Source organism: Stenella coeruleoalba (genome assembly GCF_951394435.1).
Source record: "Stenella coeruleoalba genome assembly, chromosome: 8".
Taxonomy (NCBI): Eukaryota; Metazoa; Chordata; class Mammalia; order Artiodactyla; family Delphinidae; genus Stenella; species Stenella coeruleoalba.
Genome location: NC_137154.1, coordinates 63652823 through 63679286, shown reverse-complemented (window position 1 = coordinate 63679286; position 26464 = coordinate 63652823). Strand labels below are relative to the sequence as shown.

The 26464-nt window shown below is 35.1% G+C and overlaps 1 protein-coding gene across 2 annotated transcripts in view; it reads right to left on the bottom strand.

Annotated features, from left to right (window-relative positions):
- Positions 1-26464, bottom strand: part of TMEM135 (transmembrane protein 135) — a 249399-nt gene that overhangs the window by 172276 nt on the left and 50659 nt on the right. For both annotated transcript variants that reach the window (XM_079930169.1, XM_079930170.1), the window contains exon 4: positions 21079-21112. In XM_079930169.1, coding sequence (XP_079786295.1) covers positions 21079-21112 — 34 coding nt within the window. The remainder of the gene's footprint in view (positions 1-21078; positions 21113-26464) is intronic.

Sequence of the window (26464 nt, the reverse complement as noted above, 5' to 3'; positions counted from 1 at the left end):
ATACTGTTTTTCATAGTTGCTACCAATTTTCATTCTCACCAGCAGTGACAAGGGTTCCCTTTTCTCCACATCATTGTCAACATTTGTTATCTCGGGTCTTTTTGATAATGGCAATTCTAAAAGGTGTGAGGTGATATCTAACTGTGGTTTTGACTTGCAGTTCCCTGATGATTAGACAGACTGAGCATCATTTCATGTACCTGTTGGTCAACTGTATATCTTCCTTGGAAAAGTGTCCAAGGTTTGTTTTGTGACCTAACATATGGTCTATCCCAGGGAATGTTCCAGGTGCTCTTGAGAAGAATATCTTTTCTGCTGCTGTTGGATGGAATGTTCTGAAAATATCTGTCAAACACATTTTGTCTATAGTGTTGTATCCATTTCATCTATAGTCCAACGTTTCCTTACTGATTTGCTGCCTGGTCTATCCATTGTTGAAGTGGCATACTTAAGTCCCCTGTCATTGTTGTACTGTTGTCTGTTTCTCCCTTCAGTCTGCTGGTTTCTTCTTAACATATTATGTGCTCCAATGATGGGTGCATATGTATTTACTCTCTTGATGAACTGACTCCTTTATCATTACAGAAGAACCTTCTTTGTCTCCTCTTACAGCTTTTGACTAACATCCATTTTGTCTGATTTAAGTATAGCTACTCATACTCTTTTTTGGCTACCATTTGCACAGGACATCTTTTCCATCCCTTCACTTTGAGCCTATATGTGTCCTTAAAGCTAGAGTCTCTTGTAAGCAGCATATAGTTGAGTCTTGATTTTTTACCCATGTCTTTTGATTAGAGAATTTATTACAGTTACACTTAAACTAATTATTGATAAGTAAGGACTTACTAATGCCATCTTATTATTTTCTGGCTGTTTTATAGTTCCCTGTTCCTCTGTTCTTCTCTTGCTGTATTCCTTTCTGAATTAATGGTTTTTTGTACTGTTTTGCCTTGATTCCCTTCTCTTTATCTTCTGTGTGTCAACTGTAGGTTTTTGCTTTGTGGTTACCATGAGGCTTACATAAAATATTTTATAGATATAACAGTCTATTGTACACTGTACACTTGTTAACAACTTAACTTCAATCACATACAAAAAAAACTACCATTTTAGTCTCCACGTATTTTATGGTTTTTGATAACTAAATTTACATCTTTTTATATTGTGCATACATTAACAAATTTTTGTAGCTATAGCTATTTTTAATACTTTTGTTCTTTAACCTTTATAACAAAGTTAGATTGTTAACACAACACCATATTACAGTACTAGTATTTGACTGTATACTTACCTTTACCGTTTGGTCATATATTTTCATATGTTCTCATGTTACTAATTAGTGTCCTTTCTTCTCAGCTTGAAGAAGTCCTGCCCTCAATTCTTGTAAGACAGGTCTAGTGGTGATTAACTCTCAAGTTTTGTATTTTGCGGGGGGTTTTTCGTTTCTTTTTTTTTTTTAATTTTATTTTTGGCTGTGTTGGGTCTTAGTTGCGGCATGCAGGATCTTTGTTGCTGCATGCAGGATTTTTCATTGCAGTGTGTGGGCTTCTCTCTAGTTGTGGCGCATGGGCTCTCTAGTTGTGGCACGTGGGCTCCAGAGTGTGTGGGCTCTGTAGTTCTGGCGGGCGGGCTCCAGAGCGCGTGGGCTCTGTATTTTGTGGCATGTGGGTTGTCTAGTTGAGGCACACGGGCTCAGTAGTTGTGGCACGCAGGCTTAGTTGTCCTGTGGCACGTGGGATCTTAGTTCCCCGACCAGGGATAGAACCCATGACCCTGGCACTGGAAGGCAGATTCTTAACCACTGGACAAGGGAAGTCCCAAGTTTTGTGTGTTTTGGAAATTCTTCATCTCACTTTCATTTCTGAAGGACAAGTGCCAGGGAAAGTATTCTTGGTTGGCAGGGTTTTTTTGTTTTTTTCTTTCAGCACTTGGAATATATCATCCCACTCTCTCCTGGCTTGCAAGGTTTTTGCTAAGAAATTTGTTGACAGCCTTATGGGGTTTCCTTTGCACGTAGGAATTTTTTTTTTCTCTTGTTGCTTTTAACATTTTCTTTGTATCTTTGATTTTCAACAACTGTATCATAATGCGTCTCAGAGAAGATCTCCTTAAGTTAAATTTGTTTGGGGACCTATTAGCTTCATGAAGTTGGATTTCTAAATCTCTCCCCATATTTGGGAAGTTCTCATCCATTATTTCTCCAGATAAGCTTTCTGCTGCTTTCTCTTTCTTTTCTCCTTCTGGCACTCCAATAATGCATAGATTGTCTCTTTTAATGGTATCCCATTTTTCACATAGACTTTCTTTACTCTTTTTCATTTGTTTTTCTTTGTTCTCCTCTGACTTGATTTCAAAGGTCCTTTCTTCCATTTCACAGATTCTTCCTTCTGCTTAATCCAATCCAGTGCTGATGAGCTCTACTGCAATTTTCATTGCATTCCCTGACTCTTCAACTCCAGAATTTCTGTTTGGATCTTTTTTATAATTTCTATCTCTCTGTTAAGCTTCTCATTTTGGCCATATATGGTTTTCCTGATTTCACGGAACTGTCTTTCTGTGCTTCCTTAGAGCTCACTGAACTTCCTTAAAACACTTATTTTGAATTTTTTGTCTGGCAAATTGCAGGTCTTCACTTTGGGGGGTTCGTTAGTGGAAAATGGTTCCTTTGGTGGTGTCACGTTTCCTTGATTTTTCATGTTCCTTGAAGTTTGCTTTACTGTCCTCACATTTGAAAAAGCAGTCACCTCCTCCATTCGTTACTGACTTGCTTCAGGAGAGAAATACCTTCCGTCAGCCCTATTAGGGATTCGGAGGCTTTCACAAACCTCTTCTATGGATATGACTGCTCTACTCTTCTCGTTCCTTCTTATGAAAGAATTCTTAAGCTTGAATGCCTTCTCTCATTCCTGCAAAGCCAACCTCCTTACGTCTTCCCTAAGGTTGTGCTGAATGTTTAAGTTTGTGGTTTCTCCCAGACCCACAGAGTCAGGCTGGCTTTCTCCGCATGCTTAGCAGCCATCTGCAAAGGTTCATTCTCACCACCATCAGGAACAGGCATAAGGAGCCAACTACAGTGTGGGGGCATGTGTGGGTGAGGGGCACAGAACGCTAAGGATGCCCATGGGTCAACTGGGAAATCCGCAAGCAAGGCATTCCAGCAGCTTCTAAGCAGGCTTCCTGGTAGAGTCCGACACATGGTCAGTAAGATCTATGTTCCTTTAATGCCCTTGGAGAGACCTACCTGCCACTCTCCCATCTTATTTTCTCTTTCTAGAACAGCCCACCACATCTCTCAATTTAGCTTTGAGTGTTTTCCATCTATAGCTTTTGCTCTATTTTCTATACAAGAACCTATTTCATCTTTCAGCCTTTCATTTTTATGAGTTTTTAAATCAATCACATGTTTTACTTCTGAGAATAACTTATTTCTCTAACTGCTTCTTTTACAAAGAAATCTGTTCTTATTTTGTGACTGCTATATTTTCTCAAAATTCTCTGAAGACATTTCTTTTTCAGGTTTGCTCCCACTGCTAAATTCTGTTTTCTCCCAAATTGAATGCTTGTTCGGTATGATCTATTTTGTGCTGTTCATTTTCTCGAAATGCCTGGTGAAACTTGTTGTATACTCATGTTTATGAATGAAAAACTAGGAGGATGCACACACACCAGACATGTCCACTGCAGCAGCAGTTCTGGGGTTGTTTGCCCAACACTGTCCTTCTCTGAATGGGAAGCCAACTGTCACATTATATACATAAACTAGGAATACTGACTGGCAGACTTCATTTGAACAGACTGAATATTGAGCAAATAAACTAGCCAAGAATGAGAGCTTCCCAAATGCTCAAAGTCCTTTAATAAATTTTACTCCTGGATAAAGTTACCGTGAATCAAGCCCTCTATTTTGGGGAAATGACTCCACTGTTCCAGATACACTCCTGCTGATTCCTGCACATTTTCAAGCTCCCAGTTTGCAGTCTCTCCAGACTTCTACAGTGAAGAATGTTTCCAACCTCTCCTGTAGCATTCACCTGTGAGTGCCAGACTGTAGTTTATTCCTCCTTGGACTTTTAGTTATTAGGATTTTAGTTATTAGGATTAGAATTCCAGTTTCCAGAAATTCATTAAAATCTCTAAGTCTATTGCAACATTTTTTAAGACTTCTTCCTTTTTGCAAATGTTTACTACCATTCATTAAAATTTGAGAGAAAGGAGGGAAGGGCATAAGTAGTAAATGACTGTGCCCAGTCCACCACCTAGGACACAACTGAGTGTTTTTTTTCTCTTTCTAATAGATAACTTGTTATCAGGTGACACTGTCTCTGTATTGCAACCTATATTTCAGATGCAGACTAACCGAATAATCAATGTCTCTGATCAGTCTATAATCTGACTTCAGTGTCGCACAGTGACATCGAAAACAAATTCAGTGACAAGGCAAACAAGTTCACGTTTTCTTTGTTTTCTTGCACTTTCAGGACAAATTAAGATTTGTTTTTTGTAATATCCATAGCATAAAAGAAACATTTCCCCAGGGAGCAGAAATATTTTAGCACTTCCAAATCCCTCAGATAAGACAAATATTCTCAACTCTTATACCTTCCATGTTTCACCTCAGTAAAAGAGAGATAATTAAAAGTGCCTATAAAATGTTTAGTTACATTTCTAAAATGTTTTGAGCACCCTGGAGGAAAGACAGTAAGTATAATTTATCATACAGTATTATCAATGACTATATTTTCTAATTCAAAACTACTAAAACAACATAAAAACAGAACATCAACTCTTCTTTATCTAATCATTACTTTATAGACCCTGGGGGAAACAAGAGTTAAATGAATTCTTTTTAGATACCTAAATTTAGTTGAATTCTCTACCAGGATGCTACAAGACCAGATCAAACTATAAATATTTTGTTCTAAACTTAAGGAAACTTGCTGCCTTCATAGTATACAAGTTTTCCAACTTGTATACTTTCAGATATACAAACACAGATAACATTTTTCCATGGAAACACAGATAACATTTTTCCTGGAAACTCAGATAACATTTTTCCATACTGTGAAGACCTCACAAACATGATCAAAGTCACAGTCACAACAACAATGACAAAAACAATAATAAAAGCAAACATTATTGAGATCTTCCTACTCACTAGTAAGTCTTTTATACGTATTATATTATTTAATTTCCACATTATTACTCTGTGAGGTAGTAGCTATTATGATCCCAATTTCACAGCTGAGAAAATGGAGGTAGAAGTAAAATGGTTTGACCAAGATCATCATACAACCAGTAAGTAAGGAGCAGTGGCTGGAAAGTCTTTCTTAATGACAAAAGCAAAGTATTGAAGTAATCCTGAAAAGATCTCAGGGTTCCCAGATTAATAATCAGGGGCCACAGATTCAAATGGCATGAACACTAACTGGTGAAACCACTGATCCCAGGGTTTAAGTCTCCAGATTCCATACCAGTTTGCTTTCTACTCTTCCATGTTTTCTGTCTCTTAACCTGTACCAGGTTGCTGCCATAGTTCCAGGGACAGAAAGTCAACTTAACACTAACAGCTACAATAAGCCAGATCCTGTCACAAGTGCCGATTTTACGGAATAGAGCTAAATCTTTTAAATATCTTTATTAAACTTCTATTCGTATTAACCACCTAGCAACAACAACAAAATAACTGCAGAGGTAAAATAATAAATGCCATACCTGAAAGATTCAGGTCCGTGTGGTCAAAGTACATTTTAGAATAAATGCCTTTTTCTTTCCTTTTCACTTTTTTCCTTTTTCATTTCTATTTTTCCTTAAATACTTCACAAATACAAGATCAAGTTTTAGTAAAAGTAGCCCTTACCTGCCTCCTGTAACTTTTCAGCAAAATGAAAATAACAAAGTTTACTGTCTTTCACCAAATGGCATTTACAAGTTGGGCCAAGACTTTTCATCCTCTGCTTTGCTAATTGTTATTAGAGGTGTGAAGGGCATGCCTTAGAGACATATTCCAAATGAGGCACTTTTCTCCTATACATTAAACCCTATATATCTTAAATTTCTAAATTTAATATATCTAAATCTATATATCTTAAATTTCTTCATTGTACTGCTCAATTTATTGAACCAATTACAGTGTATCTTATGTCAGAGTGCAAAAAATTCCAGAATACATACATTGTAGGATACATCTAAATGTAATTTCTCAAACAATGTATCATTTCTGACAAGCAATACAATTAATTGTTAGTTTAATAAGCTCATGTTATGTTTACGAAAGTTGCTAAGAAGTACCACTAAATGGTACAAGATTTACTGGTAGAAAAAACAATCATAGACCCCTTTTATCACATGCCATTCAGTCATATAGTTTCACAAATGATGCAAAATCTACATCTTTTCTTCCAAAAAATTTAACATATAATCCATTATTTTAAAATTAAGGTATTTAAACCCTTAATTAGTAAATGTGTTTTTACCCCTTACATTTACATTTTCTTTAAGAATGACTTAAGCATTTTAATAATTTTATATAGATGATTAAAAGATGATATTTAGCCTTCTAATTAAATTTGTATCTCACAATAGGTACATGCATGATAAATGCCACACTATAAAAGTCATAGTTCTGGGCTCCCCTGGTGGCACAGTGGTTGAGAGTCCACCTGCCGATGCAGGGGACACGGGTTCGTGCCCCGGTCCGGGAAGATCCCACAGGCCGCGGAGCAGCTGGGCCAGTGAGCCATGGCCGCTGAGCCTGCGAGTCCGGAGCCTGTGCTCCGCAACGGGAGAGGCCACAACAGTGAGAGGCCCGCGTACCGCAAAAAAAAAAAAAAAAGTCATAGTTCTTTGCTTCTGTTTTTAAAAACTACCAAATATTACATTAGATCATACTTTTGGATATGAAAATGCAAAAAACATATGAAAATCATAAAAACCCAGTGGAATACTGTTAGATGACCAAGGAGCTACAAAATTTAGTAAAGCAGTAAAAGAATTTTTTTTCAGGACTTAAATTGTTGGCTAAATGAATATAAACTAAATCAGGGGTGCCCAATCCCCGGGCCACGGACGCAGGATGTGAGCGGCGGGTGAGAGAGCAAAGCTTCATCTACCGCTCCCCATTGCTCCCCATCACTTGCATTACCGCCTGAACCAGCACCCCCTTCTGTGGAAAAATTGTCTTCCATGAAACCAGTCCGTGGGGCCAAAATTGTTGGAGACCACTGAACTAAGTAATTTATTTTTCCTTTGATTTTAAAATGCAACACACTTGAATAATTTAATTCCTAGAAATACAATTAATGCTCACCTCTTGACAAAGTGACATAAAATGATTTAACACAGAAGTGTATTGAGTTAATGTCCCATGCTACTGTCTAAAGCTGTCACAGCAGTGCTAAATTTTTTTAAATACTGCCATTACACTCCAGACCTCCAGATTTAACCTTAATTAAAAGACCATAAATGAAAACAATCATGCTCTGTACTGCAACTGTTGCCACATTTAAGGATTGTTTTTAATACCCATTTTAAAAGTCTAGGTTCTTAAATGTCACCAACCAACAACATTTAGGTAGGATACAGTAGCCTAGAAAAAGCACTAAACCCAGCTAAAACCTGAGTTTTCAATATTACCTTATCATATATCATCAATATGAGATCAGAAGTCACGTACCCTTCCAAACTCTGTTTTCATAATATATAAATGGTATAATAAAAGCTATCATGCCTATTTAACAGGGTGGTTTCAGTATGTTAAATGCAAAAAGTATGGGAAAAGCATTTATTAAAGCAATAAACATGACACTATGCAGGTATTATTCATTAAATACAAAGCATTCTGGTTATTCCTGCAGGAAATTATAAAGACAGACATAGAAGACAAAATCCCAGACTCTGAAGAGCTTCTTTAAGAAAAAAAAAAAAATACTGTAAACCCATATATGAAATATCTGAAAGGTTTAAAAAAATTACACTGCATTCATTATTCCCTTTTAAATTCATGACCAAAAAATATATATACCCTCAACAAATATTTCTTGGCTTATCTAAGGAGAACAGAGAGAAGGGAAAAAATAAATTCAGCATTTCTTCTTTCTTCTTCCTTGCTGGGAGTGCCACTTCCCAGAGCTGATCTGCATACACTCAATAGCCATGTTAAGGACAACTATGGTTCCAGACTTCATTAACAATGATTTGCATAGTATAGATTTAGTAAAAGAATACAGAAATAGCAAAGTGAATACTTAGATTCAAGTAAATAAGGCATCTATGGCAGGTCCAGGTCCCAGAACCTATCTTTACATCAGCTTTCAGGCAAGCATTTTGGGAAACTAATCACACATTACGAAAATGACTATGCAGGGAAAATGACTTCCCTGGTGGCGCAATGGTTAAGAATCCGCTGCCAGTGCAGGGCACACGGGTTCGAGCCCTGGTCCAGGAAGATCTCACATGCCGCGGAGCAACTAAGCCCATGTGCCACAACTACTGAGCCCATGTGCCACAACTCCTGAAGCCTGCACACCTAGAGCCTGTGCTCTGTAACAAGAGAAGCCACCACAATAAGAAGCCCACGCACCCCAATGAAGAGTAGCCCCCACCTGCCACAACTAGAGAAAGCCCGCACACAGCAATGAAAACCCAACACAGCCAAATATAAAATATAATAAAAAATAAATGAATAAATAAAATAAAAATCAAACAAACAAAAAAAGACTATGCAATGCTAATAACCCAGATATTATTTCCTTTTTGGAACAATGTCTGTAATTTTAAAATGTATCTGTAACTAGTTACCCATTTTATCATAACATACACACACACACACACACACACACACACACACACACACACATATCTTAAAAAGCAGTCAAAAATAGAGCTCTATGTGCAATCAAATATTTCTTTAAGTTACTTATTTATTAGAATGATTATCACAGTAAAGAAATATTAGGTTTAAGGGCTTCTTATTCCTCTTGGACCACATTAATTAATCTTCATAATAATCACCAAAAAAATAATATACTAATTATTTCATGTGACAGATGAGGAAACTGAGACAGAAGGTAGTAAGTAGTAAACCAGGATTCAAACTGATGAGTGCCAGTAGTACTCACCCAGTCATGAGAATCAAGAATATCTCCATACATTGCCAATGTCAATCACTCCTGGGGTACAAAATCACTCCTCCTGACTGAAAACCACTGATCTAGTTTTACGAGAATTTTAATGAGAAATGAATATTGAATTTTATCAAAAGTTTATTCTGACTCTATTGAGATGATTTTGTTTTTAATCTGTTAATAAGTCAATTACATTAATTGACTTCTGAATGTTAAGCTAAACTTGAATTCCTCGGCTAAACCTCACTAGGTCATGATATTATTCTTTTAATATAATGTTGGACTGATCTGCTAAAATTTTGTTAAGAATATTATATCTAAATTCATGAAGGATTCTGAGTTTGTAGTTTCCTTTTCTTGTAATGTCTTTGTCTTGTTTTGGTATCAAAATTCTGCTGGCCTCAGAGAATGAATATGGAAGTGATCACTTCTCTTTAACTTTCTGATACAGTTTGAGTGGAATAAGTAGAACTAGAATTACTTCTTCTTTAAATATTTACTAAAACTCACCAGTGAAGCTACCAAGGCATGGAATTTTCTTTAGGAAAAGGTTTTTAATTATGAATCCAATTTCTTTAGTAAATACAGGGCTGATCAGGTTACATATTTCTCTTTGAGTGAGTTTTGGTGGTTTGTATCTTTTAAAAAATATAACCATTTCACCTAAGTTGGCAAATATATGGACATAAACTTGTTCGAAATACCATATTACCGTACTTTTACTACCTGTATAATCTATAATGATATCACCTCTCTCATTCCTGATATTGGTAATTTGTATCTTTTTTCTTCCTCATCTGTCTGGCTTAGAGGTTTATTAATTTTATTCATTTTCTCAAAGAACTAGCTTAGGGTATGTTGATTTTTTTCTTTGGTTTTAATATTTTTTTCATCTATTTCCACTCCAATATTTATTATTTCTTTACTTCCTCTTACTTTGGGTTTAACTGCTTTTCTTTTTCTAGTTTCTTAATTGGAAGCTGAAGTCATTGACTTAAGACCTTTCTTTATTTTTCTAAACAGGTATTTCATGCTATAAATGTCCTTCTAAGTAGGCAGTAAATATATCTCACAAATTTTGATATGTTATGTTTCCTTTTTCATTCAGTTCAAAACACTTTTTAGCTTCACTTTTGATATCTTCTGAAGTACATGAGTTTTCAAATATTGGGGGATTTTCCAGATACCTTTTGGTTATAATTTAATTCCACTGAAGCCAAACAATAAATTGTATGATATGACCTGAATCCTTTGAGACTTGTTTTGTAGCCCAGAATATGGTAAATTTTGATGACACTTGAAAATAATTTTCACTCCATACTGTTGTGTAGAATACTCTGTAAAGGTCAATGATGTCAAGTTAGTTAATAGTGTTATTCAAGGCTTCTGTATCCTTAATGATCTTCTTTTTACATTCTATATCAAGTATTGAGAGAAGGATGCTGTAATCTCCAAGTGTAATTGTGAATTTGCGTATTCCTCATTGCAGTTCTGTCAGTTTTTGCTTTATTTATTTTGAAGCTCTGTTATTAGATGCATAAACATTTAGAAATATTATGTCCTCTTAATTCATTTACCCCTTTACTGTTATGAAATTACCCTCTTTTTCTCTGGTAATATGCTCTGCTCTGAAATCTACTATGTCCAATGTTAATATAACCACTCCAGCTTACTTCTAATTAGAGTGAGCGTAATATACCTTTTGTCAAACCTTTTACTTTTAACCTGTTTTACTTTAAATTTATTTGTCCCTTTACTTTTAAAGGGGCTTCTTGTAGATTACACATAGTTGAGTTGATCTGAGGTTTGCAATACACATCTTAAAATTATCAGTCTACCTTCAAGTGATTTACACAATGTCCCATATAGTATAAAAATCTGACATTACACTTCCATTTCTTCCCTCTTGAACCCTGTATTATTGTTGTTAAACACTTTACTTTTACATATGTTATAACCCTCACAAACTATATCGCTATTATTTTTACAGTCAATTACACTTTTTTCATTTGTTTGCTTTTTGTTTTGTTTTGTTTTTTGCGGTACATGGGCCTCTCACTGTTGTGGCCTCTTCCATCGCGGAGCACAGGCTCCGGACGCGCAGGCCCAGCGGCCATGGCTCACGGGCCCAGCCGCTCCGCGGCATGTGGGATCCTCCCGGACCGGGGCACGAACCCATGTCCCCTGTATCGGCAGGCGGACTCTCAACCACTGCGCCACCAGGGAAGCCCAGTCAATTACACTTTTACAGGGGGATATATAAGAAAAGTATCTTTTATATCTATGCAGATAGTTACCATTTCCAGTGCTCTTCATTTCTTTGCGTAGACCTAGATTTCCAACTACTATTATTTCCCTGAAAACTTCTTGACAAACTTTCACATTTCCTCTAGTACAGGTCTGCTGGTGATGAATTCTTTTAGTTTTTGTATATCTGAAAAAGTCTTTACTTTGCTTTTGTTTTCTAAAGATATTTTGCCGGGTATACAATTCTACATTGACAGTTCTTTTTTTTTCAGTACTTTAAAGATGCTGCTTAACTGTCTTCTGATATGTATTGTTCCCAATGATAAATTTGCTGTCGTCATTAATCTCTAATCATATGTATGAAATGTTTCTCTTTCCTCTCGCTGCTTTTAAGATTTTCTTTTTCTCATTGGTTTAATTGACTATTATATAATTAATTTCCATCATGTTCCTTGTGCTTGAGGTTTATGTTCTTGGATGACAGTGTTTAGAGCTTTCATCAAGTTTGGGACATTTTGAGTCATTATTTCTCCAGATGCTTTTCCTGACCCTCCCTCTAGCTCTCTCTCACTTTTAGACTCCAATTGTATGCATATTGGGCCAATTCAAGTTGTCCTATTAGATCACCAATATTCTCTTCATATTTTTTATTTTCCCTTGATGTTTCATTGATAGTTTCTATTACTATGCCTTTGGGTTCACTAATCTTTTCTTCTGCAAGGCCTGACATGCCATCAATCCTATCCTGTGTATTTTTCACTCATATTTTATAGCTTTCATCTCTAAAAGTTAACTTAGGGTGTTTTAAAATATCTTCCATATCTCTATTAAACATGTTCAATATTTCCCCTAGCTTCCTGAATATATGAAATACCATAAATATTATTGTTTTGATGTCCCTGTCTACTAATTCTATCACAGGTATCACTTCTGCGTTGATTTCAAATGATTGGTTTTTCTCATCATTATGGGTCATATTTCCTGACCCTTTTCATGTCTAGTAATATTTTATTGTATGACAGACATTATAAATTTTACCTTGTTGGGTGCTGTATATTTTTGTGCTCCCATAAATTTTATTTAGATTAGGTTTGTTTTGGGACTCAGATCCCTTCAGGCCTTGGTTTTTTTTTTTTTTTTTTTCCTCCCAATTTGGGGCCAGAGCAGTGTTTAGTGTAGGACTAACTTGTGCCCCACATTGAGGTAAAATCCTTCTAAGCAGTCTTCCCAATGCCCTGTGAATTATGAAATTTTCTACTCTAAGTGGTAGGAACAGCAACTATTCCTAGCCCTGCATGAGCTCAGAGGATTTTTCCCTCTAATGGGTTCTTCTGGTTCTTTCACCAGCCTCAGGTAGCTTCTTCTCATGCATTCACTTATCAAAACTGAGTTGAGTACTCATTGGGACCCTCTGTATCCCTCTGGAGTTCTCAACCTTTCTCCTCCACTACATGCAAACTCTGGTCTCCTTGGACTCCTAGCTATGCCTTGTCAACTCTGGGATATAGCCAGGCTCTGCTTCAGTTCAACCACCCTGCTCCATGGCCCAGAAATGCTCTCCAGGTAGTAAGCCAAGCAATCACAGGGCTCATCTCACTAGCTTCTAATCTTTCACGGATCACAGTCCTTCATTGATTAACGTACAATGTCTTGAAAACTGTTGTTTCATTTATTTTGTCTGGATTTTTGTTGTTTCGGGCAGAAGAGTAAATCTGTTCCCTGTTATTCTAATTTGGCCTGAATCAGAAGTTGTCAATTACATTAAACATTTAAACACACTTGTTTTTACACTTCCAGATAATTCCAACACACGAAGTCTCTGTAGGTCTGCTTCTGTTGTTTGTTGTTTCTGTCAGATCTTGATCTTGGTGCCTTGTTCCCTTGTGTACTTGATTATTTCTGACTAATATACAAAAATTGTATGTGAAGGACTTCCACTTCTGTGAAGATCAGGTATACATATTTTCCCTATTCCTCCCATTAATTACAAAAACCCTGGACACTATATATATAAAACAAATATTTAAAGATTGAAAGGTGGAAAGAAGGCAGCAGACCATCTAGAGACCTTGTGATCCAAAGAATGACATGGTGGTAAGTACCTAGATTTTCTCTCTGCCTTGAATATCCCAGTCTTAGAGTTAACAAAACCTGCAAGCCAGAACTGCTACTAGGCACAAATAAAAACCTTCTCTGTCTTCCTAAAGGACCAGGCAAAGGGCAGCCTATGAAAACAGACAATAATCATTCGACTCCAGCCAAACACCTCAGAAAAAACTGTGGCCCAACCCCCGTCACAATGGCCAAGTGGACAGCCTAGACTTCCACCCTCACAAGGCTGTAACAAGGCACCCGAACACCCCCAATGGGGAGGAGTGAGGGAAGACCAAGGAGAGAGCTGGGACCTTCATCCCCACCAGCTGAAACTAGGCCTGGGCTCCCCTACTCCCCACCAGGGGTGTTAGTACAGACCACGTGCACCCAGCAGTAGAGGAGCCCCATCACCCTTCAGGTGTCAACAAAAGCCAAATGTTTATTATATGATTTGTTTTTTATTTTGCATTCTCTTCTCTTACACACTGCCTTCCTTTGTCTCTTTCATTTATATTCCTTTGTAAAATTCTGCTTCCTCACATCTGCTTTTTTTTTAATGATTTACATTTGCCTGTTTCAATTTTTTGACATATTTTTATATTATCTTCACAAGGTAAATAGAAAATAAAGCTGTATAAAGAGTAGTTATGATAAAAACTCATGCCTAAAGAAAATTTGCACCCTTTTTTCCTTTGGCCTAATTGACCCTGTAGTGGTCCTTCAAGCCACTTAGTACCTACTAGCTTCAAAGTCAGCCTCCAACCCTAAAATCCTTAGGATGAGTAATCAAATCACTGAAAGAGAAACACAGGACAAAGAAGCACAAGACAAAATTATTTCCTAAAGTACCAGTAAATCTACCTCTAAATGAACTACTAGAATAATGATATTGTCTCAAGTTCTGAGCCATTCTGTCCTTTTGCCAGAAAGTATCGGATCTAAAACTCCATCTTCTTAGCCTTTATTCATGCACAAACAGAGAAATTCACAAAATAGTCATGTATAAAGATGACTATCACCATATTGACTGTGATATTGAGGAGCTGGAAGCAATCTGGAAATCCATCACTGGAAGAATGAACAAGTAAAATGTAGTAGATGAACTAGATGGTGGTAATGGTTGCACAACTCTGTGAATGTACTAAAAACCACTGGAATGTAAATTCCAAAGGGGTAAACTTTATTGTATGTGATTTATATCTCAGTAAAGCTATTATAAGGTATATATAGGGGACGGATATTCTGGCACACTATGCAGCAGTCAGAGCAATGCAGTGGAAGGATATAAAGCAACACACATAGGTCTCGAAAACATGCTGTCAAGTTCAAAGTAAATACAATATGGACAGATCTTCAAAACGCAGTATTAAATTTTCCAGTAAAAGAAAATAAGAGGGAGTCTCTAATAATTCCCCTTTTCATGCTCTGTGTCTACCTTTGTGATCAAGTGGGCCATGACAACTTTCAAGAATCTAGTCACCTTGGATAACAAAGTATCTCAGCTTCTACCAAATGAAGATAAGAGCTCAACATTGCCCAATGTTATATTGGGTACGAGAAGCACATTCCTCAATGTGACTCAAAGAAACAGAGTGAGAACAGAGAGAGGAATAGCATCCCTAATTCTGGTACTTGTTTTAAAAAAAAAAGCATCCAACAAACGAATCTACTAGCTCAGGAACTCAGCTGAGGAAAGATCCACTTTTGTTTACCTTCCTTTGGGAAAACAAGGTCATTTGGTTGGCTTAAAGAACTTGGGTCTCAAGGCTAATAGAAGGGGGTGGGGAAAGAAGAAGCACAGGTATTATGTTCACCAACTTAGAAGAGAAGGGTCATTCTCTCTCATCTTTCCCATTTTCTAGAGTACTTGCTTTCAATCTCCATTCATTCAAAAATTATTCATTGAGCATATGATTCTAAACATTGTTTGTAGGTACTAGGGATGTCAGTGAATAAGCAAGAATTCTTGCCCTTAAGCAGCTTATATACAGTGAGGGAAGAATGACAACAAATAAGAAAATTTAATTTTAAAATTTAAAATTTAATTTACTTATATGTGCCATGAAAAAGATTACGAGTTAGGTGAGGTGAAGCTGCTTTAACTACGATAGGAAAGGAAGGCCTCTCTCAGGATGTAACAATGTGTTAAGAACCATGTAAGGAGAAGATACTAGCCAAGAAAAACCTAGGGAAAAAGATTTCCAAGCAAAAAAACAAACAAACAAAAAGCAAGTGGTAAGGCTGTAAAGGACTAATAAGCTTCAAGTAGTCTACAGACAAAAAGAAATCCAGTGTAAAGAATGAAAAGAAAGTAGATGAAGTCAGAGAGGTAGCAGCCTTGTGAGGCATTTAATTGTATCCAGGGTGCAGTGAGAAGTGGGATGGGACGGTTTTTCTGAACTTTAAACAGAAGATCAATAGGCTCTAATTTGTATTCCCAATGACTCTGACTGCTATGTGGAAAACATACTATATAAGACGACAGGAGTGGGAGGATGTAAACCATTCAGGCTATTCAGACAGCTCAGGCAAGAGGTGTTAGGGCTCAGATTCTGGTTATAACTGTGTAGGTAAATGAGTCACTGTAAGATCCAGAGTATATTTTTGAAGTAGAATAAGATTTTACAATGGATTGGACCGAGTATAAGGTGAAGAAAAGAGTTAAAACTCCTAAGTTTCTGGCCTGAGCAACTGGATGGATGGTTGATGTCATTTGCTGCAAAAGGAAGGCTTAGGGGAGCAATTTAAGAGACAGTATTTATAATCGTTTTTTGAATTTAATACTTTCAGTTTATTATTTTTCGAGTTCATCTGTCAAATTTCTCCAACTAGCTTACAATCCGTTTTGTATTTCTTTTGTATCTTCATGTGCCTAGCATAGCTGATGTATAATCAATACCTGCTGGATCTAATTAAATTGAAGTGGTCTTACAAGAAAACTTATGAATCAACATTTTCAAACCTTATGTTTGAAAAATCAAATACAGATGTTTTAATCAAAGACACTGCATGTCCAAAATTAAAAAACAAATGCTAGAGACAAGCCTGTAGGTATATGTTTACAATTTGAAAATGCATGCATTGTTGAATGCTTGGTGGCATAAAGCAAACTGCAGAGAGAAGTTTTCAAAGGGAGTTAACATAGAAAGATTTTTTAATGTCATAAGTTATAATTAAATGAAACAGAAATGAACTAGAACTTGACAGCACATCCTAAATAACTATTAGCAGCAAATGATAAATTTTGAAAAACTGGAATCCTCAGTCATTGTTACAACCAACGAAATAAAGGGAAATCATGTAAATGCAAACTTTTATGTATTCTTTAAATCATACTGTGGCAAAGTTGAATGCTAGCAGCTTATGTTCTTGTGGGTAATTGGCTCTGGCATATTAGCCCCAGGAAAACACTTCCATCATCTTCTAGCCATATCTTGGGCAAATGCTAGAGAAAATATTTAATTCTTTATTTCATACCTTTTCTGTGTACCTTTTACACATTTTGCCCTTTAATAACTAATTATCTAACAATGCTAAAAATCTTAAAAAATTATACAATTTTTAAAATTGTACACTTTTCTTTCTAAAATTTGCTAACATAGAACAAGAAATCAATGACATTTTCACATGGGTATTAATTAAATTATATTAAATTGTAAGACTTTGTAGTCTTTAAAACTGCTAGTTTAATTATAATTTATGACATTTATAGCTAAGGCTATAAATTACTTAAGTCTAATAACTGAGACTTACCAGGGCTTCCTGATATATATCATGAGTAATAAGAGTAGCCCAAGGGAAGATCTTATAATAACAAAAGCATTAATAGAGATGTTCCTTATTTAGAGTATGTAGCTCTCTACCTGCCCCCTACAACACTCACATAAACAGAGCATATATTCACAACTACATAGTATAAACACTGTCCTGTTTTCTGTTTTGAGACAACTATCAATGCTAAAAAAACAGAGATAAGGCTTACATCTCTCTCTCCCTCAGTAAAATATAGGGTCCTCGGAAGCAGGGACTATACCTTGTTTATTTTGGTAACCCCAATTTCACCAACAGTGCCTAACAGAGTAGATACTCAGCAAATGTTGCTTTTTCTTTTTTTTTGTTCCTAAACCTTGGCCTCAACTTGGCAATCCTTGGAAAGGCAACAATTTTGTCCTGTGATCACCAGTGACACATCTCTAAGATGGAGCTACCTCCAATTCCTCTCCTTTCTTCAAGGTTCAGGTCCCACGTAATTCATAAAATCTTCTCTGATTTCCCCAGCCCAAAGATAACTCCCTTTTCTACAGTTCTAAAGACTGTACTGTCTAATCATATATTTGACATGAATATACTGTCTTGGACTATTTATTACCTATTCATTTTAAATCCAAATCTAGATATACCTTATTCCCTCAACTAAATTAATTTCAAGGACAGAATAATGGCTATATTTGTGTCCAAATACATAACAAAGTGCTCTGCACTCAATAAGTGTTCACTGATAAAAATAAAGACAAAGATGATAAAGGTAATACGAAACCAGTTTTGCATATTTTTCTATCAGGTATTCACTCAAAGGCATAGCAATGCCTTTGAAATTTCCTGACCAAAATAAGGAGTGGGTAACTGTCACAGCCAAAACTAACAAAATGATATTATTACTAACTAAAGAGTATTTTACTGTCACCCAACATTTTGAGTAGGACTGTATGTATGTGTATATGTATAAAATCAACCCAATATAATGAAAATATAACCAAGAAGTATGTGAAAAGGTAGGATTACACCCTCAAAAAATGATTATTTAATATCATAAGCAATCAAAACTATATGGCATAGTAACAAAAGTCACAAAACAGTAGGCCCCCAATTTTTTTAACAGGTATATAATGTGTAATGTGAATGTGCATCTATGTTTGTGTATTTATATAGGTACACTGGAGGAAAGGGAAGGGAATAAAGAAATAAACACTAAAATGTTAGTAATTACTACACAGTAAAACTACAGATGATTTTTACTTTCTTCTTCATGTTTTTCTCTACTTTCCAAATCAGAAACACATACCTAAATACAATGTATAATTTTCTTAAAATAAAACCTCCCAACATTTAGAAATTTTGTCGTTGATGTTAAAATAAGCCAACAATCTCAACTTAGTCTAGTGAGCAACATAATAGAGTTACAGAACAAAGTTATTTCTTAAGGTTAAACTCAGTCTAAGTATTTCTTACCTATTCTGCACTAACCACCCTCTTAGTTAAGTAATAGTTATACAGCAATAGTATAAATAAAAGGCTCTATTCAGAGGAAGGGACGATGAAGATACTAAGACTATCATTAGTATCCAGAATGTATCATGTACAAATTCATTTCCTTTGGACATAGTCAAAAATCCATGTGTAAAAGCCTTTGATCTCATTAAATTTTTAAATTACAGACCCTGGCTGACAAAAGATAAAAGACCAATTCATATTTTGCACTTTCTGAAAAACTTGCCTAATACTGACATTTATTAATCTGGACATAAAAAGTACAAATCTACTTAACAGACAAATGTTAATGTTAAGTTAACACAAAAAGTTTCCCATTTAGAAAGATCAAGAGATTCAAAGGTTTATTCTAAATTGGGAACACTATCAAAACAACATAGTACAGCCACTCTGGAAAACAGTTTATCAGTTTCTTGAAAAACTAAACATTCAACTACCATACAACCTGGCACCTACATTTCTGGGCATTTATCCCAGAGAAATAAAAACTCATGTTCACACAAAAACCTGCACATGAACATCTATAGCGGCTTTATTTGTAACAGCCAAAAATTGGAAACAAGCCAGATGTTCTTCAATGGGTGAACAGTTAAATAAACTAGTACAGCCATACCATGATATACTACTCAGCAATAAAAAGGAATGAACTACTGATATACCGAACAACTTGAATCTCCAGAGAATTACGTTGAGTGAAAACAGCTAATGACAAATAGTATGTACTATATAATTCTATTTATACATCATTCTTGAAATGATTATAGAATTTAAAAAATTACAAAAATAAAGAATAAATTAATGGTTGCCAGAGGTTGAGGAATGGGAGGTAAGGGTCAGAGGGAAGTAAATGTAGCTACAAAAGGGCAGCATGAAGGATCCCTGTGAAGGAAATGTTCTCTATCTTGACTACAGTAAATATCAATGTAAATATCCTAATTTTGATACTACTACAGTTTTGTAAAATAATACTATTAAGGGAAACTGGGTAGAGAGTAACATGAGATCTATTATTTCTTACAACTGCATATGAACCTATGATTATTTCAAAATAAAAAGTTTAATCTTAAAAAAATACAGTATTTTTAGGGCATTTTCCAACATTGATTATATTAATCAAAATCAAATATCTTCTCTCCAGGAATTTCCAATCTAAACAAGGCAACACAAAAAAAGTTTGTCGAAATTTACTTAGAATTTAAGATAAATGTGTAAATACATATAGTATTTCAGTATTAAAGTATCACCATGTGGTAGTATAGAAAAGCATGTGTATGACTAAAAGAAAAAAAAATGCATTAAAACTCAAATCTATTCTAGCATGCAGATGTAATATTTTTAAGTTTTTTACAAAATCAGAAAGGAAAGCAGCACCTAGCATAGTTTGGTGCTACTATTATGGTTTCCACAGCACCCTATAATTCATCTTCCAGTGCTTTTCAAACATTATTTCTATTGTGACTTTTCCACTAGACAGCAAACTCCGTAAGTACAAGAACTGTCTTCATCTTGCCTTCCAGCATATAGCACAGTAACTGACACATGATAAGAACAGAGCAAAAATTAAACATTTTGAAACTGAAATAAGTTGCTGAATACAACCCTGAACTACATTCCCTTGTTACAAAATTCAAAAACCTATCCTTAGGTAAACACATAATTAATTCATCTTTCCATAGTTGAATTTTTCAATGTCGCCTATCAATTCCATTAAACAACTTTAAAAGGTTTTAATACAAATATGTTTTTAAAATATGAACTTGACAATGAAAAGCATATAACCTTGATTATATATTTACAGTAAATATCAGACTAGACAACATTAATTTCAATTCTGAAAACTTAGAAATTTAGAAGCCTAGCTAATTATAGTATTAAATATATTCAGTATTTGGATAGAATGAATGCTATTCTGATTCCAAGAAAACTGTGCATCATAAAAGCTCATCCTTAAATCTTTTTTGCCACAAGAAGTTAGCAATAGAAGCAGAGTATGAAATGAAGTTAAAGATATATAGCGAGACATATACAGATATAGATATATACCCTATCAAAGATGAAGATCTAATCTTTAAGGAAAAAAGAGTCATGAAGGACACAGGGCCGTGAATCATCTTCCTCCTGAGGTAAGTGCAATTCAGTCATATATGACAGGAATAAACCAGAGAGCATCAAAGCTATTTTAAACATTTAAGTCTATCCTTTAAAACAGAGACAGAAAATATTCTCAAATTTAAGTAGGTTTTCTTTCCTTCTTTTTTTTTAAGGGAACTTGATTCAAAAAAACAAACAAAAAAAGGTTAAAAAGTACATGGAAAAACCTTGAAAGCAAAAAAAAAGAATTACTCACCAAGTTGGCCATATAAATTGTGAGCAGCCCTCTCCTGCAAATAATTTTAAGAAGAGACAGCGTGAGACTAACCATCAATTTGACTTAATAATCACTTTATCATTTTTTTAGAAATCTACCAAAACAATTACCAGAAGTTGTGGAAAAGGGATAGATTATGCTGATCTAAGTTGGCTGTAAATAGATTCTACAAGTCATTCTAATCTGCAGTCATTAAACATTCTGTTTAATGCTCGTTAATTAAAATTCTTTAAAATTACTATTGCATAGTAATTGTTAACTAGACTTACTGTGATAATCATTTTGCAATATACACCAATATCTAATTATTATATTGTTCACCTGAAACTAATATAATGTTATATGTCAATTACATCTCAATTTTTAAAACTACTAATACCTTATTATTTTTTAATAGGAAGAGAGGTACAATTTGCTATTATTCTATGTTTATGCTAGAGAATTCTAAATTTAAGGAAGAATCCTAACAAATTCATCTTGCCAAAAATGTCAAGGCCATATCAATTTTAACTAAATGCATATTTATTTTTTAAAAAACAGATCTTCTATTTGTTTCACACACAATGCAATTGTTCATTAGATGCCATTACAAATCATACAAATCACCTTGTTTTAATTTCATTGTTAAGTGAAAAGTCAGGCAGTAAGTTAATTCTCTAATGCCAAAGGACAAACAAAAGCTCTGTAAACACTCACTTTACAGAAAAACTGCATATTTACTAAATACATATTTACTCTTACTTAATGAGAATTCATCTAGAAACTCAAAGATAAGGACAATTTTATGCCCTTAATCACTTTATTTTACTTATCTGCACATGAGACCATAAATGAACCATATCCTATCCTCTAAGAAAGAGGTCTTTAATGTTTTAAGAGTTCAAGGGCAGAGTTCAAATAATAAACTCTGAAAATTATAAAAACTTATTTGAGTTTCAATGATGAACATTTTTTTAGAACTCAAAGAAACTACTACTTTATATATAAAAGAAGCAAAAATATCAAATCACTTTCACTTAAGTATCATGCCAGGTCTTGATATTAACATCATCAATCAAATCTTCTTGATGTCAGATCCAGTCATACAAAGTCTTGACTGCTCATCATTTAACTTGGCTCAATAGGATTTTTAATTTACTAAAGCCACATGGAGGCAGTACGATGTAAGTGAACAATGCTGAAGTGAAGTTCTGAAATCAGAGTTCCAGTTAACTTTAATTCTCTGGTACCCTGTAATTTTGTCATAAAAATAAGGGAACAAAACTAGTTATCTAACTTACATTTTCAAACATAAAAACTACTTAAAGAAAAAACTTACATTTATCAGCAATATATAAAACATATCATTGGGCCACCCTGGTTGAAAGGAGGAGGCGGTCTAGGCATACCCACTGGGCCACACCCCCCCAGCAATGTCCCTCTTCAGCAGGTCCTAATGCACCTCAGCAGAACAAGACAAGTCTACTGACCTTCTAAAAAAGTGTTTCAGAATCAGTGATAAGATGATCTGTAAGGTCCCTTTCAGCTCTTCTTTTCTATGATTGTACATACGAATTGAAATTGTTCTCACTAAACCTTACCAAGCTTATTAGTTCCTACCAAATTCTAAATCAAAGATGTTCTAATAGTACTTATTTTAAATAAATTATATCAAGAAAAGTTAGGGTAACATCATCATCCAAGAGTCACACATACACAGAAAAGTTCAATCGTTCTCAAGTGATACCTATTCTTACCGACAGCTGGTTATGTACGAAGAAAAAAATAATATTCTTCATTACAAAAACCAAAATAAAAATATTTCTGTAATTTCAGTGGTAGTCCCTGAAAATACTTTTCATTATGAAGTGAACTAATGTATGATGCTATCGTTAAAAACATTTGTTCCACTAATCTCATTCTGCCTCTAATATTAACAGTAATCCAGCTCCAGAATCATCACTAGCTTCCATCTATAACTGTTTACCTTTACTGAGCAAAGATTATCTTGTTAACCTTTACATTTTCACAGACCTGCAATAATAGTACCTGGCATCTATAGACACTAAGCAAATGGTAGAATTACTAAGCAAGGTGTTTCTAGGAACCCAGTTTTATAAAAAGGAACACATTATAAACATGTATTATAGAAATATAATCACAAAAGATAGCCACCAGACAGAGCGAGGGCCAATTAATGATACTAATTTATTAGCAAGCAAAGACGTGATCTGTTTGTCATACATTTGTATAAAATTTAATAATTTACAAGGTATAATTAATATTTTGAAATCAGATTTTATCCTCTCACTAGTTCTATGAAGTGTAACACAGATACTACTGCCCTCACTCTATTGAAAACCAAGAATCAAAGAAGTGGTTTCCTTAAAAATACAAAAGCAGCAAAAAGCAAGTTCGTCTGACTCCAGTTTCACGTTCTTTCCAATGCACTGCTTCTACAGCAGAAAATCTTTACATTACTAAGTTATCTTTCTTTTTTTTTTTTAATTTATTTATTTTTAGCTACACTGGGTCTTTGTTGCTGCACGTGGGCTTTTCTCTAGTTGAGGCGAGCAGGGGCTACTCTTCGTTTTGGTGCACGGGCTTCTCATTGCAGTGGCTTCTCTTGTTGCGAAGCACGGGCTCTAGGCGCGCGGGCTTCCGTAGTTGTGGCACATGGGCTCAGTAGTTGTGGCTTGCGGGCTCTAGAGCACAGGCTCAGTAGTTGTGGTGCACAGACTTAGTTGCTCCGCGGCATGTGGGATCTTCCCCGATCAGGGCTCAAACCCGTGTGCCCTGCATTGGCAGGCGGATTCTTAACCACTGCGCCATCAGGGAAGTCCTAAGTTACCTTTCAATTCTAAAATTCACTGACTTGTTTAATATGCTGTCCTAGCAGGCTTCTGTGTGATGAGGATGAACAAAGCCTTGACACATTCTTACTACTGGGAAAAACTGAGGATGCATCATTATTAGATTATGTCCTATTCTGGTCTCAAGTTTCAATTTATCCTTCCCAAACAATGAGGAAGATCACCTCCTTCGCAGCTTTATCTGAATTCCAACCCAAAGCTAATAGCCTCAAGAATGAGAGGGCAATGCCTGTGATGGGCATGATATGTTGGATTACATAGCCAGACTCTTTTTGGTGCCTTTACCTGGTACGTCTTTAACCTCCATTCCAATGTCAACTTGGTAGGTTAGAATATGAGAACAGTGATTTATTTTAACACTTCTCCGGAGATGTTCAGTATCATAGGAAATAGATAAGCTAATTAAATACCAATTTTATTTAACACTTGACTGTATCTAGCCTAGGTCTGAAGACAAACAAGTCACTCCCTTCCTAGTGAATAAATTCTCTCTGGAAACCAAGTTATATATTATAAAACACTGCTTACAACAGTGATGGGGAAGGGGGAGGTGCCAATTAGAACAATAGGTGGCCTAGAGGAAGGGCTGCGGCAAGGAGGACAATAACTTTTTAAACTTCACAGGAGACTCTGATACACAAATACTCCCATTCTGCTGAGAATCACTAGATTAGAAGACTGGTGAAGCTCAGTGAATAAGCAGTCTAAAGTTAGTCGAGTATTTCTTTAAACTACAGATAAGCTTCTTTTTTTTTCTTTTCTTTTTTTTTGATGGGGAAAGGGGGTGAATCTTTTAAACTTGCATGAAAAATGTAAGTGGGTGTGCACATCAAAGGGTACTATCTAAAAAAGTATTAAGAACCACTGCTGTAAGAACTAACTCTTTGTAATCAGAGTATCACTACTCCTGCGGGAAAATATTAAAATAATTAAATTTTCTTAACATCTCAGTAGATTAAAAGGTATCCTCACATTCTACTGAAATTCCAAGGATTATCTTCTAATGACATTATTCTGTCTCATCAGATGAACAATAATGCTTTTTTTCTGGAAACTTTAGTGTAAATATTCTTTAGCTAACTTTCTCAAACTTCTGAATGATACTGTATATAACACATTTCATAACTAAGGTCACTACAGAATACAGAAAGAATGGTGTAACCTCTAAATTCTAAATATTTATATCTTCTATGTATATATATAAAATATGTGTGTTCTGTGTTCTATGGATAAGGAGAAATTAGAGATTAAAGAAAAACAAAGTGATTGTTCTTAAACATTGTAATGGTTACCAAGAGATGCTATTTAATCATTTCAGAAAGTCTTTCAAAATATAATAGATTTCATCTGTCAGAATGTTTTAGAAGAGTATAAAATACTTCTTTAAGGTATAAGAATGGATAAGGTAAACTTGCAGTCTAGAGCAAGAGTCTATAATCACATTCTATTATATATAGTGGATAATACAAAGTAAGCTTTTCAGAAGACTGCAAGGTAATTTAATTTTCTTCCTGTGAACATGACACTGAAACTTGAAGATCCCAAGAATTTATAGGCCAGTTTATAAGTATTCTTTTATTCACATATTATATAGTTGATTCATTTTGGTCATATCTGCTTGGGAGTTTCATAACTACAACAGTGTAATTTAACAACTCAAGCCATGAATATGCTTAGAATAAATATGCAATTTTTGATACTTTAATCCACGTCCATGTTTGAGCACCCTGCAGTTTCAACTTACCTAAACTAATACTAAATATCAAAGCAAATCCATCAGAAACAAAATCCATCAGAACAACTTCTTTCTGAACCACAAACAAAGCACTTCCTAGAAAAAGAAAGAGAAGACTAGTTCTTAACAGCCCACCTAGGGATAAACTAGATGTTACCAATGCTTCCTGCTGGGTTACTACCATCACAGTTCTTTGTGGCACAAATTTTTTAAGCAACCCTGGAAACAACTTCAAAGCTTTCACAGAACCCCACAGTGATGCGATTAAGATTTAAGTAAGCTGCCCTCTTACAAGGTGTTAGGAACTAGCTGGCAAAGCATGCTTAATTCTATAGAGGGAAGGAGACTGGGAAAGATGGATGGATGGATGGAGGAATGGATGAATAAATGGATGGATGAGTTGGAAAGTTGGGAGGAAATAAGTTTAAACCAATGTAGATGAAGACATGAATATAGATAGATCTTCACTTATACATCTATATATATATCCATCATACATATGTGTGTATATATAACCATGTTGTATGCTTGTATCTCATTAAATGCTTTTTGAAAAACTGATTATACAAAATGTATAACTTCAGTAAAGATTTTATTAAATACGGCTTTAGAGATTTAAAAATTAGGATTACCACTATTTGCTAATTTGGAAAAAACTGCTTCCACATTCTGTTTCTTCTACTCTTTCTAATATATTACTGATATTTATTTTTAAAAGGATGAACTGACAACTGATCAATTGATAAAAGATCAATTGAAATCTGATTCCTTAAATGTT